Raw genomic sequence first — 16,054 nt, 5'->3', positions numbered from 1 at the left:
GAGGTTGTCATGAAGGAACTTGCAACCTTGAGGCACCTGAGATTGCTCTGCAACACCAAGAACGACACTGGGTCTATGACCCAACCCAGTCTCAGGGAGGAGAGTGTGGCGTGGTGAGGGGTAGGTCATCATCACTGATAATGTTGTTCCTGTCATGATCTGTTTGCATATACATTCAACAGCCTGGCTGGCAAATGGCCTGTCTCCCCTTCATAGTCCATATCTGACCCATCGCTATCACAATCACTGAGGGATAACTGCAACGTTGCACGCCTTGTCTGGGCGGTCACCAAAATCCAACATATCCAGAACTTGACTCAGTGAAACTACAAGAAAGAACAGAGTAGAAAGTTAGGTAGAACAAGAACTATGTATGTGTATAACTATGTGTATACCTAGATGCACTGTGTTATCCAACCGGTCACTATTGTTGCCGTCAACATGTTTACTCATTCTATGACCACACTGAACAAAGTTAAGTAATTGCAAATGCATATATTAATACTAGACACCTTTTTTTTTTTATTTCACCTTTATTTAACCAGGTAGGCAAGTTGAGAACAAGTTCTCATTTACAATTGTGACCTGGCCAAGATAAAGCAAAGCAGTTCGACACATACAACAACACAGAGTTACACATGGAGTAAAACAAACATAGTCAATAATACAGTAGAAAAATAAGTCTATATACAATGTGAGTAAATGAGGTGAGATAAGGGAGGTAAAGGCAAAAAAAGGCCATGGTGGCAAAGTAAATACAATATAACAAGTAAAACACTGGAATGGTAGATTTGCAGAGGAAGAATGTGCAAAGTAGAGATAGAAATAATGGGGTGCAAAATAAATAAATACAGTAGGGGGAGGTAGTTGTTTGGGCTAAATTATAGATGGGCTATATACAGGTGCAGTAAAGTGAGGGAGATAAGTGTTTCCAGTTTCAGAGATTTTTGTAGTTCATTCCAGTTATTGCCAGCAGAGAACTGGAAGGAGAGGCGGCCAAAGGAAGAATTGGCTTTGGGGGTGACCAGTGAGATATACCTGCTGGGGTGGGTGCTGCTATGGTAACCAGAGAGCTGAGATAAGGGGGGACTTTACCTAGCAGGGTCTTGTAGATGACCTAGAGCCAGTGGGTTTGGCGACGAGTATGAAGCGAGGGCCAGCCAACGAGAGCGTACAGGTCGCAGTGGTGGGTAGTATATGGGGCTTTGGTAACAAAACGGATGGCACTGTGATAGACTGCATCCAATTTATTGAGTAGGATATTGGAGGCTATTTTGTAAATGACATCGCCGAAGTCGAGGATCGGTAGGATGGTGAGTTTTACAAGGGTATGTTTGCCAGCATGAGTGAAGGATGCTTTGTTGCGAAATAGGAAGCCAATTCTAGATTTACCTTTGGATTGGAGATGTTTGATGTGAGTTTGGAAAGAGAGTTTACAGTCTAACCAGACACCTAGGTATTTGTAGTTGTCCACATATTCTAAGTCAGAACCGTCCAGAGTAGTGATGTTGGACGTGCAGGCAGCGATCGGTTGAAGAGCATGCATTTAGTTTTACTTGTATTTAAGAGCAATTGGAGGCCACGGAAGGAGAGTTGTATGGCATTGAAGCTCGTCTGGAGGGTTGTTAACACAGTGTCCAAAGAAGGGCCAGAAGTATACAGAATGGTGTCTTCTGCGTAGAGGTGGATCAGAGACTCACCAGCAGCAAGAGCGACATCATTGATGTATACAGAGAAGAGAGTCGGTCCAAGAATTGAACCCTGTGGCACCCCCATAGACTGCCAGTGGCCCGGACAACAGGCCCTCCGATTTGACACACTGAACTCTATCAGAGAAGTAGTTGGTGAACCAGGTGAGGCAATCATTTGAGAAACCAAGGCTATCGAGTCTGCCCGATGAGGATGTGGTGATTGACAGAGTCGAAAGCCTTGGCCAGGTCAATGAATACGGCTGCACAGTATTGTTTCTTATCGATGGCGGTTAGGATATCGTTTAGGACCTTGAGCGTGGCTGAGGTGCACCCATGACCAGCTCTGAAACCAGATTGCATAGCGGAGAAGGTATGGTGGGATTCGAAATGGACGGTAATCTGTTTGTTGACTTGGCTTTCGAAGACCTTAGAAAGGCAGGGTAGGATAGATATAGGTCTGTAGCAGTTTGGGTCAAGAGTGTCCCCCCCCCCCCCTTTGAAGAGGGGGATGACCGCAGCTGCTTTCCAATCTTTGGGAATCTCAGACGACACGAAAGAGAGGTTGAACAGGCTAGTAATAGGGGTTGCAACAATTTCGGCAGATAATTTTAGAAAGAAAGGGTCCAGATTGTTTAGCCCGGCTGATTTGTAGGGGTCCAGATTTTGCAGCTCTTTCGGGACATCAGCTGACTGGATTTGGGAGAAGGAGAAATGGGGAAGGCTTGGGCGAGTTGCAGTGGGGGGTGCAGTGCTGTTAACCGGGGTAGGGGTAGCCAGGTGGAAAGCATGGCCAGCCGTAGAAAAATGCTTATTGAAATTCTCAATTATAGTGGATGTATCGGTGGTGACAGTGTTCCCTGTCCTCAGCGCAGTGGGCAGCTGGGAGAAGGTGTTCTTATTCTCCATGGACTTTACAGTGTCCCAGAACTTTTTTGAGTTTGTTGCAGGAAGCAAATTTCTGCTTGAAAAAGCTAGCCTTGGCTTTTCTAACTGCCTGTGTATATTGGTTTCAAGCTTCCCTGAAAAGTTGCATATCACGGGGGCTGTTCGATGCTACTGCAGAACGCCATAGGATGTTTTTGTGTTGGTTAAGAGCAGTCAGGTCTGGAGAGAACCAAGGGCTATATCTGTTCCTGGTTCTAAATTTCTTGAATGGGGCATGCTTATTTAAGATGGTGAGGAAGGCATTTAAAAAAACAAACAGGCATCCTCTACTGACGGGATGAGATCAATATCCTTCCAGGATACCCCGGCCAGGTCGATTAGAAAGGCCTGCTCGCTGAAGTGTTTCAGGGAGCGTTTGACAGTGATGAGTGGAGGTCGTTTGACCGCTGACCCATTACGGATGCATGCAATGACGCAGTGATCGCTGAGATCTTGGTTGAAAACAGCAGAGGTGTATTTAGAGGGCAAGTTGGTTAGGATGAGGGTGCCCTATGAGGGTACCTGTGTTTACGGCTTTGGGGTGGTACCTGGTATGTTCATTGATACATTTGTATGAGATTGAGGGCATCAAACTTAGATTGTAGGATGGCTGGGGTGTTAAGCATGTTCCAGTTTAGGTCGCCTAGCAGCACGAGTTCTGACGATAGATCGGGGGCAATCAGTTCACATATGGTGTCCAGAGCACAGCTGGGGGCAGGGGGTGGTCTATAGCAGGCGGCAACGGTGAGAGACTTGTTTTTAGAGAGGTGGATTTTTAAAAGTAGAAGTCCAAATTGCTTGGGTACAGACCTGGATTGTAGAACAGAACTCTGCAGGCTATCTTTGCAGTGGATTGCAACACCGCCCCCTTTGGCCGTTCTATCTTGTCTGAAAATGTTGTAGTTAGGAATGGAGATTTCAGAATTTTTAGTGGTCTTCCTAAGCCAGGATTCAGACACGGCTAGAACATCCGGGTTGGCAGAGTGTGCTAAAGCAGTGAATAAAACAAACTTAGGGAGGAGGCTTCTAATGTTAACATGCATGGAACCAAGGCTATTACGGTTACAGAAGTCAGAGATGGCCTGGGGAATAGGTGTGGAGCTAGGAACTACAGGGCCTGGATTCACCTCTATATCACCATAGGAACAGAGGAGGAGTAGGATAAGGGTACGGCTAAAAGCTATGAGAATTGGTCATCTAGAACGTCCAGAACAGAGAGTAAAAGAAGGTTACTGGGGGCGATAAAATAGCTTCAAGGTATAATGTACAGACAAAGGTATGGTAGGATGTGAATAGAGTGGAGGTAAACCTAGGTATTGAGTGATGATGAGAGAGATATTGTCTCTAGAAATATAATTGAAACCAGGTGATGTCATCGCATGTGTGGGTGGTGGAACTGAAAGGTTGGATAAGGTATAATGAGCAGGGCTAGAGGCTCTACAGTGAAATAAGCAAATAAACACTAACCAGAACAGCAATGGACAAGGCATATTGACATTAAGGAGACGCATGCTTAGTCGAGTGATCATAAGGGTCCAGTGAGTAGTGAGGTTGGTTGGGGTAACTGCGATTCAGACAGCTAGCCGGGCCATCGGTAGCAAGCTAGCATAGGATGGAGGACTGTTTTTAGCCACCTCGTGCGTTTCCAACGGTAGATTAGTGGGGTTCCGTGTGGTAGAGGGGATCAATCCAATTGGCAAAATAGATATATTTAGAGTGACCCAAGAAAAATTGTCCGATAGACCTATTCAGATAGCAGCCGATAAGACAGCTAACGATTAGCGGGCCGCAGATGGGCGTTCAGGTAATGTCGCGACAGAGGGGCCAGTTGAATAACTCCCTCGGGCAGATAACGTCGGTAGTTCAGTCGTGAAGGCCCGGTGGGGCTCCGCATCGGAAGTAAAACGCGTCCGGATAGGTGATTGTAGCCCAGGAGTGGCTGATGGAACTCTTCAGCTGGCTAGCTCCGGAATAATTGATGTTTGCTCCGGGATCGACGTAAGCCAATAGTCACACGGATAGCAGCTAGCTAGCTGCGAGATCCAGGTGTAAATGTCCAGAGCTTGCGGTTGAAATCCGGGGATATGGGGAGAAAAATAGATCCGGTCCGGTATGTTCTGGTCTGAGTCGTGTTGTACAAAACTGGCGAAAGCTTTTCGAGCTAGATAGCCGATGACCACAAACCGTGATTAGCTGAATACTAACGTTAGCCAGTAAACTGGCTAGCTTCTATTGTGGATTTCAGATTTGAGGTAAATAATACTTCTACTTTTTTAAATTGGTGAGGTGGGTTGCAGGAGAGTGTTTTGAAGTTGAGTTTTTGGAAAATAAAATATATAAAAGATATGCGAAGAAAGATGTAAATGTATATATACACGGGACAAGACGAGGACAAAGGACGTCTGACTGCTATGCCATCTTGGATATAACCTTTAAAGATGATGTGTATTAAAAATCTTTGTCCTATCTTAATGTTAACATACTTTACTAACCTTTTGTTTGGGAGCTTTGATGCAGCCATCGTCTTCTTATGGTGCAACCAGGAAGTAAACAGCTTTGGTCATGTGACAATTTACACGAAACGTGACACTACACATCTTTCGTTGAGACCCTTTATTATTTCAATATTTGATGGAAATGTATTGATACATCATTACGTAAAATTGTCTGAGCCTTATAACTGAAAGTTTTTTTGCGGTCACTATTGTGACTAATGGGATTAAATAGGTTTAGGGCGGTAGGTTACCGTGGTAACGTGGCTACTCAAGTCTTGTCATGTGTGTCTGTGAGAGATTTGGGATTTGATTAGGGTGCCTGTTTACTATCAGTTGAAGCAGCAGACTTAAACTAACGTCGAAAAAAAATGTAAATAGCCAAGAAAGATGAGGACAAAGTCTCACTTTGTAGACTTTCAAGTAAATTAGACCGATTTTATGTCTGCGCAGTGGCTTCAGCGCTTCACTCAGTGCGCACAGCTCTGCTGCCAGTCACTGTTGCTGCGGGAGGTGGGATATATAGGATTTGTATCTTGTACTGAAATTTGTTTTTCAGTACATCAAATGTGAATCATCTTTCAGATAATTCATTGAAAGTTGTGTGTGTTATGGTCTTTGTTGCATGGCTTCTTATCCACAGAGGGCCAGTGTGGGTTCAGGTTTGTGTTCTAACCAAGCAATAACATACATGATTCAACTAATCATGTCTTGATTGAAGTCTATGATTAGTTGAATCGGGTGTGTACTGGTCGGCAAGAACAAAAAGTCCATTGATCTCTGTGGATATGACATCCCCCCCCTGTTATGAGTGCTACTTTCATGATGAATAATAATGATCAGTTTATTTTTATAAATTTGGGGGAGATTATATTAATCTAAATAAAATTGATTATTTAAGAGGTGGGCTTATTTGGAACAACCATGGGCATAAAGGGTACCCTCTGTAAACTCTGTACCCATTAAGCTTAGTCGGAACTTTTCACACATTCTATCAAATATTTTTGTCTTCTTAAAACATGTAAGTAAAGTTATCAAACCTTGTTTGAGAGGTCTTTCATTTTATATTAAAATAAATTTAAACATTTGAGCAGTAAATGTTACAAATGTCTAAACTCCTACTGAACACCCCACCGTACTGACAAATTATCTAAAATGACTTTGGGGTGGGGGGGATTATGGTAGAGAAAATAACATTAAATTCTCTGGCAACAGCTCTGTTGTACATTCCTGCAGTCCGCTTGCCAATTGCACATTCCCTTAACTTGAGACATCTGTGGCATTGTTGTGTGACTAAACTGCACATTTTAGAGTGGCCATTTATTGTCCCCCAGCACAAGGTGTACCTGTGTAATGATAATGATGTTTAATCAGCTTCTTGTTATGTCACAACTGTCAGGTGGATGGATTCTCTTGGCAAAGTAGAAATGCTCACTAACAGGGATGTAAACAAATTTGTGCACAACATTTGAGAGAAATACACCTTTTGTGCGTTTGGAATATTTCCTGGATCTTTTATTTCAGCTCAGTAGGACCAACACTTTGCATGTTGCGTTTGATTTTGTTCAGTATAGATTTTGATGGTACACTTACCCTATTTGTGCAGTATCCTTTTGCAACCACGCCAGGTTTTCAATCCCTGCAGGTGACCATTGCTCCGGCGGCATTTGTGTCTCTGCCGCTTGGGAAAGCCTGGTTCTTTAACATGGCCCTAGTGATATTGGGGACTGGCTGTGGTGCTCCCACTACTGGTTATCACTCTCTGCATTAGACCATCCATTCCCTTGATCCGTCTTTGTCTATCCCACCAATTACTCCTGTCCAATTGGCGTACGTGATCCACCCTGGGTAGGCACCTCCTTTGGAGATTGTTAACCCTGCCTCCAATTTATTACCCACCAGTGTCAGAGACATGTTGTGTTTCTCTTTTTTTTTTTTTTTTTTTTTTTTTTATCCCATTTTCTCCCCAATTTTCGTGGTATCCAATCGCTAGTAATTACTACCTTGTCTCATCGCTACAACTCCCGTACGGGCTCGGGAGAGACGAAGGTCGAAAGCCATGCGTCCTCCAAAGCACAACCCAACCAGCCGTACTGCTTCTTAACACAGCGCGCCTCCAACCCGGAAGCCAGCCGCACCAATGTGTCGGAGGAAACACCGTGTACCTGGCCCCCTTGGCTGGCGCGCACTGCGCCCGGCCCGCCACAAGAGTCGCTGGAGCGCGATGAGACAAGGATATCCCTACCGGCCAAACCCTCCCTACCCCGGACGACGCTATGCCAATTGTGCGTCGCCCCACGGACCTCCCGGTCGCGGCCGGCTGCGACAGAGCCTGGGCACGAACCCAGAGACTCTGGTGGCGCAGTTAGCACTGCGATGCAGTGCCCTAGACCACTGCGCCACCCGGGAGGCCACGTTGTGTTTCTCAAACCCCATTTTGCGATTATACTCCAAAAACCCTCCAACAGAACACCTCTCAAGTGGTGCATCGGGCTCCCACGGCTTCGGCTGTTGGTAGGAGAGGGGCCTCCCACTGGTTCGTTTGGGTCTCCTCCATCACTGGATAACTGTGCCCCTGCACCTCGCTGCACGTGGGGTGTCTCCCTGAGTGATCCTGCCAGTAGCATATTCCTCTCAAAGATTAAGACATGCCAGGCTTAGTACACACAGCCGGTACAGTGAAACTGCCAATGGCTCATTTAATTCAGTTCCTTTGATCGCTCCAACGTTACTTGGATAACTGTTCTACAGCTAATACATGCCAACGAGTGCTGACCGTTGAGGATGTGTGTATTTATCAGGCCTAAAATCCATGCAGGTACTCTAAGGCTTTTAGTGACTCTATAACCTCGACCGGTGGCGTGCCCTTCGTGGCGCTGACATCTAATTTGATTGTGTGCCCTATCAATTTCCGATGGTACTTTCTGTGCATACCATGGTGATCACGGGTAACGTGGAATCAGAGTTAGATTCCGGCTCGGAGCCTAAGAAACGGCTTCCACATCCAAGGAAGGAAACGGGCTCACAAATTACCCACTCCCGACTCGGGGAGCTAGTGATGAAAAATAGCAGTGCAGGACTTTTTCGAGGTCCTGTAATTGTTATGAGTACATTTTAAATACTTTAATGAGGATCCGTTACTGATGTTTAGAAGTTGCATTTTAGAGCAGTCAGAAACTTCATAGTTTCATTAATTACTTTTTAACCGTAACATTGTTGTTGTGTATTGTCCATCGGTGGGACGTCATGTTCTATAGAGTTACACCAATAAACAATTGTTTTTCTTGAACAAAATGTTAAATAATTGTTGAAGCAGCTAACATTATCATAGTACACAAGTAAAGTAATTGCTTTTTATCTAGGTTTTTGTCAAATTACAATTTTACTCAAAATGTAACGGGGAGACACTTGGTTATCATCATTATACAAGTAAATGTGTTTTTCAACTCTATGATTACTGATTTAAAAACTAAGTAACTGATAATTAGTAAATTATTTTCTTGTCTATTTGAGAATCATTAAACCGTCATATTAGTATTACTTATGTCACACCAGAGGACAAACTCAAGGCACTAATGCATGAAATGTTTCATTAAATTGGATACAAATTTAAAATAAAAGTGGCCACAGAACATTTTGAATTGTTTAGATATACGCTTTTGCAACTATCTTTTTTTACTTTCAATTTTGAATAAATCATTTTTTCACTTTTGTTTTGGCCCTATGGCAACTACCCACATGCAATACAGTAGCTTCAGCCAACGCTAGATGTTAATGTGCCTCTGCATTTCATCTCCCGGTATGTATTCACAGACCAGACCATGAAATATGGAACTTTTGGACCATCCTTATAGTAGAAGTGGTGAAAGTAATAACACATTTGGGAGCCTGCTATAGTGAGTCAAAATAGCCCCAGATTGCTTTTCCATAGTGGCATTTATATCTGCGTGTGTGTGTGTGTGAGAGAGAGAGACGGAACCAGTCTGGCTCCACATGGCCTGGCTGCTCTTTCCGTGCCTGCTTTAATTGCTCTGCCGGCACCTTTATCAGACAGGGAGCTGTAGTCGGGGGCCGGCCGATAGAGGGCACAAATGCAAAGAGGATTAGGTCTTGCTAATTTTATTATTGATTTTCACTTTCATGCAAAAGAGCCAAGATGTCATCGCTCTGGCTGCTCTGGTTAATAATTAACCGGAGAGAGCGCTTTCTCTCTCTCACTCTCTCTCTTTGCCCCCTGCTGCTACAGCTGCCATTGGCCCAGCCAGGGCTGCTATCACAGACCTTGCTGGGAGTGAGACAGGCTCTGCTTCAACAGCACAGCACGCAATCCCCACTCCTCAACTCCTGTGCCCTCACTGTACACAACGCCCACGGTTCTGGTTCTCCTACCTGCAGTATTAATCGGTTGACTGGGGCAGAGGCTTTATCTGAAATACTGTATAATCTCTTAGGACTGTAACAGTGGGAGATGACCATGTGTCGTCCCTGATTGTGAGGGAGCAGATGTCTGTTTGCCTCATGCTGGTCCGGCTGTGTTCTCTCCCCTGACCCTGTGTGTGTGTGTGTGTGTGTGTGTGTGTGTGTGTGTGTGTGTGTGTGTGTGTGTGTGTGTGTGGTGCTGTCCCTCCCTCCAGGTGGTTCTTTGGCAAGATCCCCCGTGCCAAGGCAGAGGAGATGTTGAACAAACAGAGGCACGACGGGGCCTTCCTCATCCGAGAGAGTGAGAGTGCGCCAGGGGACTTCTCCCTCTCTGTCAAGTAAATGAACACACACACGAAAGGTTTAGAAGCCCTGCTCTACATATGTTGGGGCGAGGGACTGCTCTGCGCACCGTACAATGTATTGGATAACAGACACAAACATTTGCTATGTTTCTCTTCTTTCTCTTCCTGTGTTTAAATACACTACAGCACTAGCTGCTTTCTTTTTTACCCAGTGTTCTGTGCTGCCCCCTGGTGTCTATGAGCATTAACTCCAGCTCACTTAGTCATTTTACAGCAGGATTTCAGCTCTCTCTTTCCAGCTTGCACAATACTGACGCAAACTCTTTGATTTCCCAAGTCTGTTTCCACTCTGCTTTACTTAAAAAGGCTCAATTCAGCAGCCCTCACTGTCATGTTGCTGTAGTGTCTGTCTATGTAAATTAGATAGTGATCACTTTAATTATCTTGAATTGTCTATGTAACTTCAGCTGTCTATTGCCCTCTGAGTACAGAACAAGGAGTTTGTCTTAGTAGAGACTAATCCCCCTGATGGCCATGGAAGAGGCTGGTTTATCTCTGTCTGCAGCGTTACCATCCATGGGGTCATGACCTGTGTTCACACTGTTATAGAGACAGTCTGTCTTCCTAATGTGTTGCTAAGAGAACATGTCCACATGTATTTCCTTTGGCCGTTGGGATCTCTTTTCTCTGTTCTGTTTCAGCAGTTCTTTTTCTGTTGTCTGTCTGCTGCTGGCCAGCTACCCATGGTTCTCTTCCTCTGTCCCCCGTCTCCTCAGGTTTGGAAATGACGTTCAGCACTTCAAAGTTCTGCGTGATGGGGCAGGAAAGTACTTCCTGTGGGTGGTGAAGTTCAACTCGCTTAACGAGCTGGTGGACTACCACCGCTCCACCTCTGTATCCCGCAACCAGCAGATCTTCCTGCGTGACATTGAGCAGGTCACCCAGGTGAGCACACATCCCTCTTAACCTTCATCTCAGGCTGTTTACCAGTGTGGCTTTGTAGGAGACTTAATGGTCACAACAACAAACTAGGTTATTAGTGTAAAATAATAGCTTTGAGGGAGACCGATTGGCCCCAGAGTTGCTGACTCAATCCCTCATCCTGCCGGCCTAACCTTTGGATGTCATGGCATTGGCTCAGTTCACCAACGAGTCACGGTTGGTTCAGAAAACACAATCAGGGAAGAACCGAGGCTTTATCCTTTTGAAAGACTGTGTTAACATGTCTGGGACTCATGGATTTGTTTTGCTCTCTTTCTCTCTCCCGGCCCACAGAATCCCACATATGTACAGGCGCTCTTTGACTTTGACCCCCAGGAGGATGGCGAGCTGGGCTTCCGACGCGGAGACTTCATCCAGGTCCTGGACAACTCTGACCCTAACTGGTGGAAGGGAGGATGCCACGGGCTGACGGGCATGTTCCCCCGCAACTACGTCACACCAGTCAACCGGAACATGTAAACAAACACACAAACATCAACAACCACCCCATACCCCCCCGTCAACCCATCAAGAAGACATCAGGAACAGAGGGGGAGAAGGCAACAAGGAATGAAAAATAGAGGATTAGTTCTGTGGACGGCATCACCTTGTCGGTGGCAGCTGAGCAAAGCCAACTTTTAACACTGAGAATGTTCGCCTCTATAGTGAACGCTTCAGTTAGAACTGAACTGTCATTGAGGACAAAACACAGAGAAACTAAGCATAGTGCACCAAAAGTGAAGATAATGAGAATGATTCTATACCTAGACTCCCACAGCTGCTTCTGTCCTCTACTTCTTCACTTTCTGCGTTTCTTTTCCTTTTTTGCTGCATGTTTTAATCACCTAAATGAAATACCAATAAATCCTAACGCTGTTTTAAATAAAAACACATGTACAAATATTTTTAAAAATGATTGAAAAAATACAGATGTTTTCTGCAGAAAGTTACCAAGTCCAAGATCATTGGCATGTGAGCATTGTACATCAGCCCAGGGCTGTATAAATAAATCACCTACAGTATAGAGAGAATCCATTTTTTAAGAATATATATTTGTATGTGTTTTACCAGTCATCACAAATTGTATTGTTTTTTTCCATTTGTAAATTATGTTAAAAAATGTTAGTCTGGAATAGTAGCTCTGGGATAAACTGAATTATCAGTATAATTTTTCCTGGATTATTTGAGGGCTCCCAGTTAAAATGGCATGATATTTAAAACATGAAATAATTTCCTTGTCTAATAAATGAGAGAATAATCTGTTATTTCTAACAAAACCAATCGTGTCAGGAAGCTAACGCCGGGCAGCGAGTAGAGCCATGTATGCTGCATGAGCTGTTGTATTATGATACCCTGTAAAAGGCCAGCCACCTTTTGAAGCCAATGTATTTATTGCAGCCATTTTACTCTTGGGCCGTGAATGTAGCTGACTGAGTCCATAGACATTGACATGAGGGAAGCAAGGTCGGAGAACTGAACTACACAACTGCAAGGGATTTCTGAGAAGTGCTGAATTAGTAATGGTGTCAATATAAGATTATATAGAGAGATGTATGAAAAATATGCATCAAACACACACGCGCATACATTAACAGTCCCCTCCTTGTTAGATGGCGTGATAAACAGTTTGAGAAAATTGTGTCTTTTATGCTAAAAGTTGAGAGCTCAGCTTGACCAATGTTGTTTTTCTCTCTGTCTGTGGTGTGTCAAGCACTTTTTATGTTAAGCATTTGATTTCTGGTCTGGTGTGTTTTTTTCTGTGTGTGTTTAGTTTCTTTGTTCTCTCTGGATAGTGCCTTTCTCTCTGGTGTTTCAGTGTCTCCGACCTGCTGCTTTGAGCCCCTTTGTGGGGCCCGTCAATCCTGCAGTGAGAAACCATGTACATAATCCAACCTGTCCCATCAACCCCACATCTCCCTCCCTCATTGTGCCCTTCTTTTATGGAACTTTTCTTATTTAAGTGTATCTTGCCTTCTCTTCCCTATTGATACTGTTTTTTTGCCTCTTTTTTTTTAAATTTAATTTAATTTTTAAATAAAAATGTAATTCTACAAATAAACAAAGAGATACCATGTGGTGTGGTCCATAGATAGTCACATACAGTTATTTTTTTCATCTTGTGATTCAACAAACCTTTTGATGGCTAAATTCATCTGTCTAAAAATGTATAGAAATGAATAGCCCATTACCTGGCTTTGCATCTGACAACCTGTAGGGGCTGGGACATGCTGTGTTCAGCCAAATAAATACCTATATTGACACATCAGGCTCCCCTACGTGTCCAATGCCAAGTTCCTGTCCCTCTGGGTGCCATGAACAAGCTTCATTTGAAGAGGAAGCTGATGGCTTGGCGTCTTTAAGCACAGCCTTCGGTACTAGGTGTTGCTGCCCGGTGAAAATGTACACATTGCATTACCCTTGTTCTGTTGGACTGTCTGCTTTTGTGTTCTGTTATTTTTAGCCCTTAAACACGTCCAACCAATCTGGCCACTTTCTGACTATGTTGCGTCACATGCAGGCAGCCTTTCCACTGACGGACACTTTAACAAAACAGCGGACTGGAAACATTAAGTGCTCAGTCCATGGAATTCATTGTAGTCCATCCTCAGTCCATGGAATTCATTGTAGTCTGAGGATGTCATGTACTGTAAGAAGTCTCATCAGGTCTGGAGTCTAGAGACATGTAAGTGAGCAGCATAAATATAAACAGCCATATTTGATGACGTCCCGGATAGCCAGGGAACTTCACAAGCATTTACCAAAACCTGTCTTCTCCAAAAATGTGTCAGACAAGTTCCCAGGGTCCCTATCTCCCACCATTTGAGGATCAATTAAATTATCAATTGTCTGTCAAATTTTCCACTAAGGGACTTGCTGGCTTTGAAAACATGGAAACACATTATTTTTTATAGATCTTGATGCAATTCACTGCGTGTTATTGCATGATTGTGTTCACATAAATTATGAATTGTTTGCAAAGATGCAACGTACAGTTTATCTCTCTGCTTAGCTTGGTGTGTGTGTGCGCGTCAGTTTATCCATTCGGAGGTGTGGGTGTGTGTGCAGAGAAATACATATTTGTATTCTCCTTCAGACATCTAGAGGCATTGACACACACAGTGAAATAACACTGAACTTCCCATGTCATACTTCCTGGGGCCTATTTCATTTGTGGAAATACGTGTTGGGCCTATGTTTTTGACACCACTGGAGCATCTTTTTTTACTGTGTTCAATGTAGGGGTTTGGCAGGTGGAGGGACTGATTGGATGCTCAGGTTAAACTACAGCAGTAATACACTACACAAGCCTCAATTGTAGTATGGAGATTAAATTAAACCTGAGGGCCCTGGGCACCAAACATTTTCCAACATCCCTGACTCCTGTTCAGAGGATCAAGACAATAGATTCACATTGCTGTCGTCTCTTGGATTAAAAGTCAAAGGGTAGTGAGTAAGTTAAACACCCATGTGGGAGGCATCCTATCACTCACCCTGGCTCACACCAGTTCATGATCCACTATTGGAAGGTAGTATTCGAAGGGAAAACCTTCTAGATCTTCCCACTGCTATTCTTTATGCTGTCATCATATTCAAATAGGAATAAAGACACCACTGATGTTCACCCGCTTACTGAACCTCATGCAAATAGTCTGTGAAATGCAAGCATTGGATTCTTTGTACTCCAGTCACCCCGTTACTTATCAGACTAAGATATCTCAATGGTGTCCTTTTACACTACCACCATGACACTGTCAAAATGTCTCACTACAACCCAGACTGTCAGATCAACCATGCCAAAACATGTTTGTTCTACAATGCCTTTAATGGGTACACATAGTTGCCAATATGAAAACTAATCTGTTGTACCCACTACATTACATCAAATACAGACGCAATTAAAAGGTCTGTGGTAAAGATGATCATCCTTGTATGATTGCAATCCCTGCCTTAAAACAGACATGTTTATTCTGGTATACATAGTGCATTATCGCCACCTCCTGGCAGCTATCATCATCTGAAATTAATTTGTTTTCCTCATGCCACCATTCGGTTCGACCACTGCATGGCGCTATAATAATGTTAATATTTTCCCCGTTTTCAATTTATTAGATATAAAAGTATGCATATGTCAATGTTTTCAAAGCTTCTTTTAAAAAATAACGTTAAAATACATTTTGTAAAAGTACATCACTACGATAATGAGGTGTAGTTTTTGCGTCCTTATATGTCCGTTGCGAGTATCAATCGAGATTCATTTGTAAATGCTGTCTTTTCCTGTATGAACGAACTGCATTTGTACTCCAATTATGACCAGACCACAAGACTGGACAGTGTACTGTATTGGCTTTTAGCAGCAACCTACAAAAAAACTACCCGTTGTCGGCAGGATTCGAACCTGCGCGGGAAGATCCCAATGGATTTCTAGTCCATCGCCTTAACCACTCGGCCACGACAACTTGATGGTAAAGCTTTAAAAAATGTTTGTAATCTATATAACAACGCGTAACAAGTTCTTTTTGAAAGTGTTACAATGAAATGTAGTTTCCACTTAATAATTTGTATCGTAATGTAATTTATTTGATAGTAATGTTTTTAAGAAAGTGGTATGAGGTTGTCGTGGCCGAGTGGTTAAGGCGATGGACTAGAAATCCATTGGGATCTTCCCGCGCAGGTTCGAATCCTGCCGACAACGAACAGTTTTTTTGTAGGTTGCTGCTAAAAGCAACATCAGCCTGAACGTGACGATGAGGAAATGTCCACTTTTGGAGACATTGTAACACATACATACAGTAACGTTACAATCAATGATGTATATACATGGTGTTATGATCTATATTGTTATATAGAGTACCAGTCAAAAGTGGACACACCTACTAATTCAAGGATTTTTCTTAATTTTTTTACTATTTTCTACATTGTAGAATAATAGTGAACACATCAAAACTATGAAATAACACACATGTAAACATGTAATAACCCAAAAATTTGTTCAACAAATCTAAATATATTTCTTATTTGAGATTCTTCAAAATAGCCACCCTTTGCCTCCTTGATGACAGCTTTGCACACTCTTGGCGTTCTCTCAACCAGCTTCTTGAGGAATGCTTTTCCAACAATCTTGACGTTCCCACATATGCTGAGCACTTGTTGGCTGCTTTTCCTTGTCTCTGCAGTCCAACTCATCCCAAACCATCTCAATTGGGTTGAGGTCGGGTTATAGTGGAGGCCAGGTCATCTGATG

The 16,054-nt window shown here is 43.4% G+C and overlaps 1 protein-coding gene and 2 non-coding genes across 3 annotated transcripts in view; 2 read left to right on the top strand and 1 right to left on the bottom strand.

Annotated features, from left to right (window-relative positions):
• The window catches only part of LOC129833299 (growth factor receptor-bound protein 2), a 45,740-nt gene extending 32,667 nt beyond the window's left edge, over positions 1-13,073 (top strand). The window contains exons 4-6 of the mRNA XM_055897796.1: positions 9,742-9,864; positions 10,608-10,776; positions 11,107-13,073. Of these exons, the coding sequence (XP_055753771.1) occupies positions 9,742-9,864; positions 10,608-10,776; positions 11,107-11,292 (478 nt within the window). The 3' untranslated portion in view covers positions 11,293-13,073. The remainder of the gene's footprint in view (positions 1-9,741; positions 9,865-10,607; positions 10,777-11,106) is intronic.
• A 2,114-nt stretch (positions 13,074-15,187) lies between these two features.
• trnas-aga (transfer RNA serine (anticodon AGA)) lies at positions 15,188-15,269 on the bottom strand. Its single transcript has one exon. It is a non-coding gene; the product is annotated as a tRNA-Ser (tRNA).
• A 154-nt stretch (positions 15,270-15,423) lies between these two features.
• Positions 15,424-15,505, top strand: trnas-aga (transfer RNA serine (anticodon AGA)). Its single transcript has one exon. It is a non-coding gene; the product is annotated as a tRNA-Ser (tRNA).
• Positions 15,506-16,054: the final 549 nt, after the last annotated feature.

This window comes from Salvelinus fontinalis, chromosome 34, assembly GCF_029448725.1.
Source record: "Salvelinus fontinalis isolate EN_2023a chromosome 34, ASM2944872v1, whole genome shotgun sequence".
In the NCBI taxonomy this organism is placed as follows: Eukaryota; Metazoa; Chordata; class Actinopteri; order Salmoniformes; family Salmonidae; genus Salvelinus; species Salvelinus fontinalis.
The sequence above is the reverse complement of the archived record's forward strand: the minus strand, read 5'-3'. Positions and strand labels throughout refer to the sequence as shown.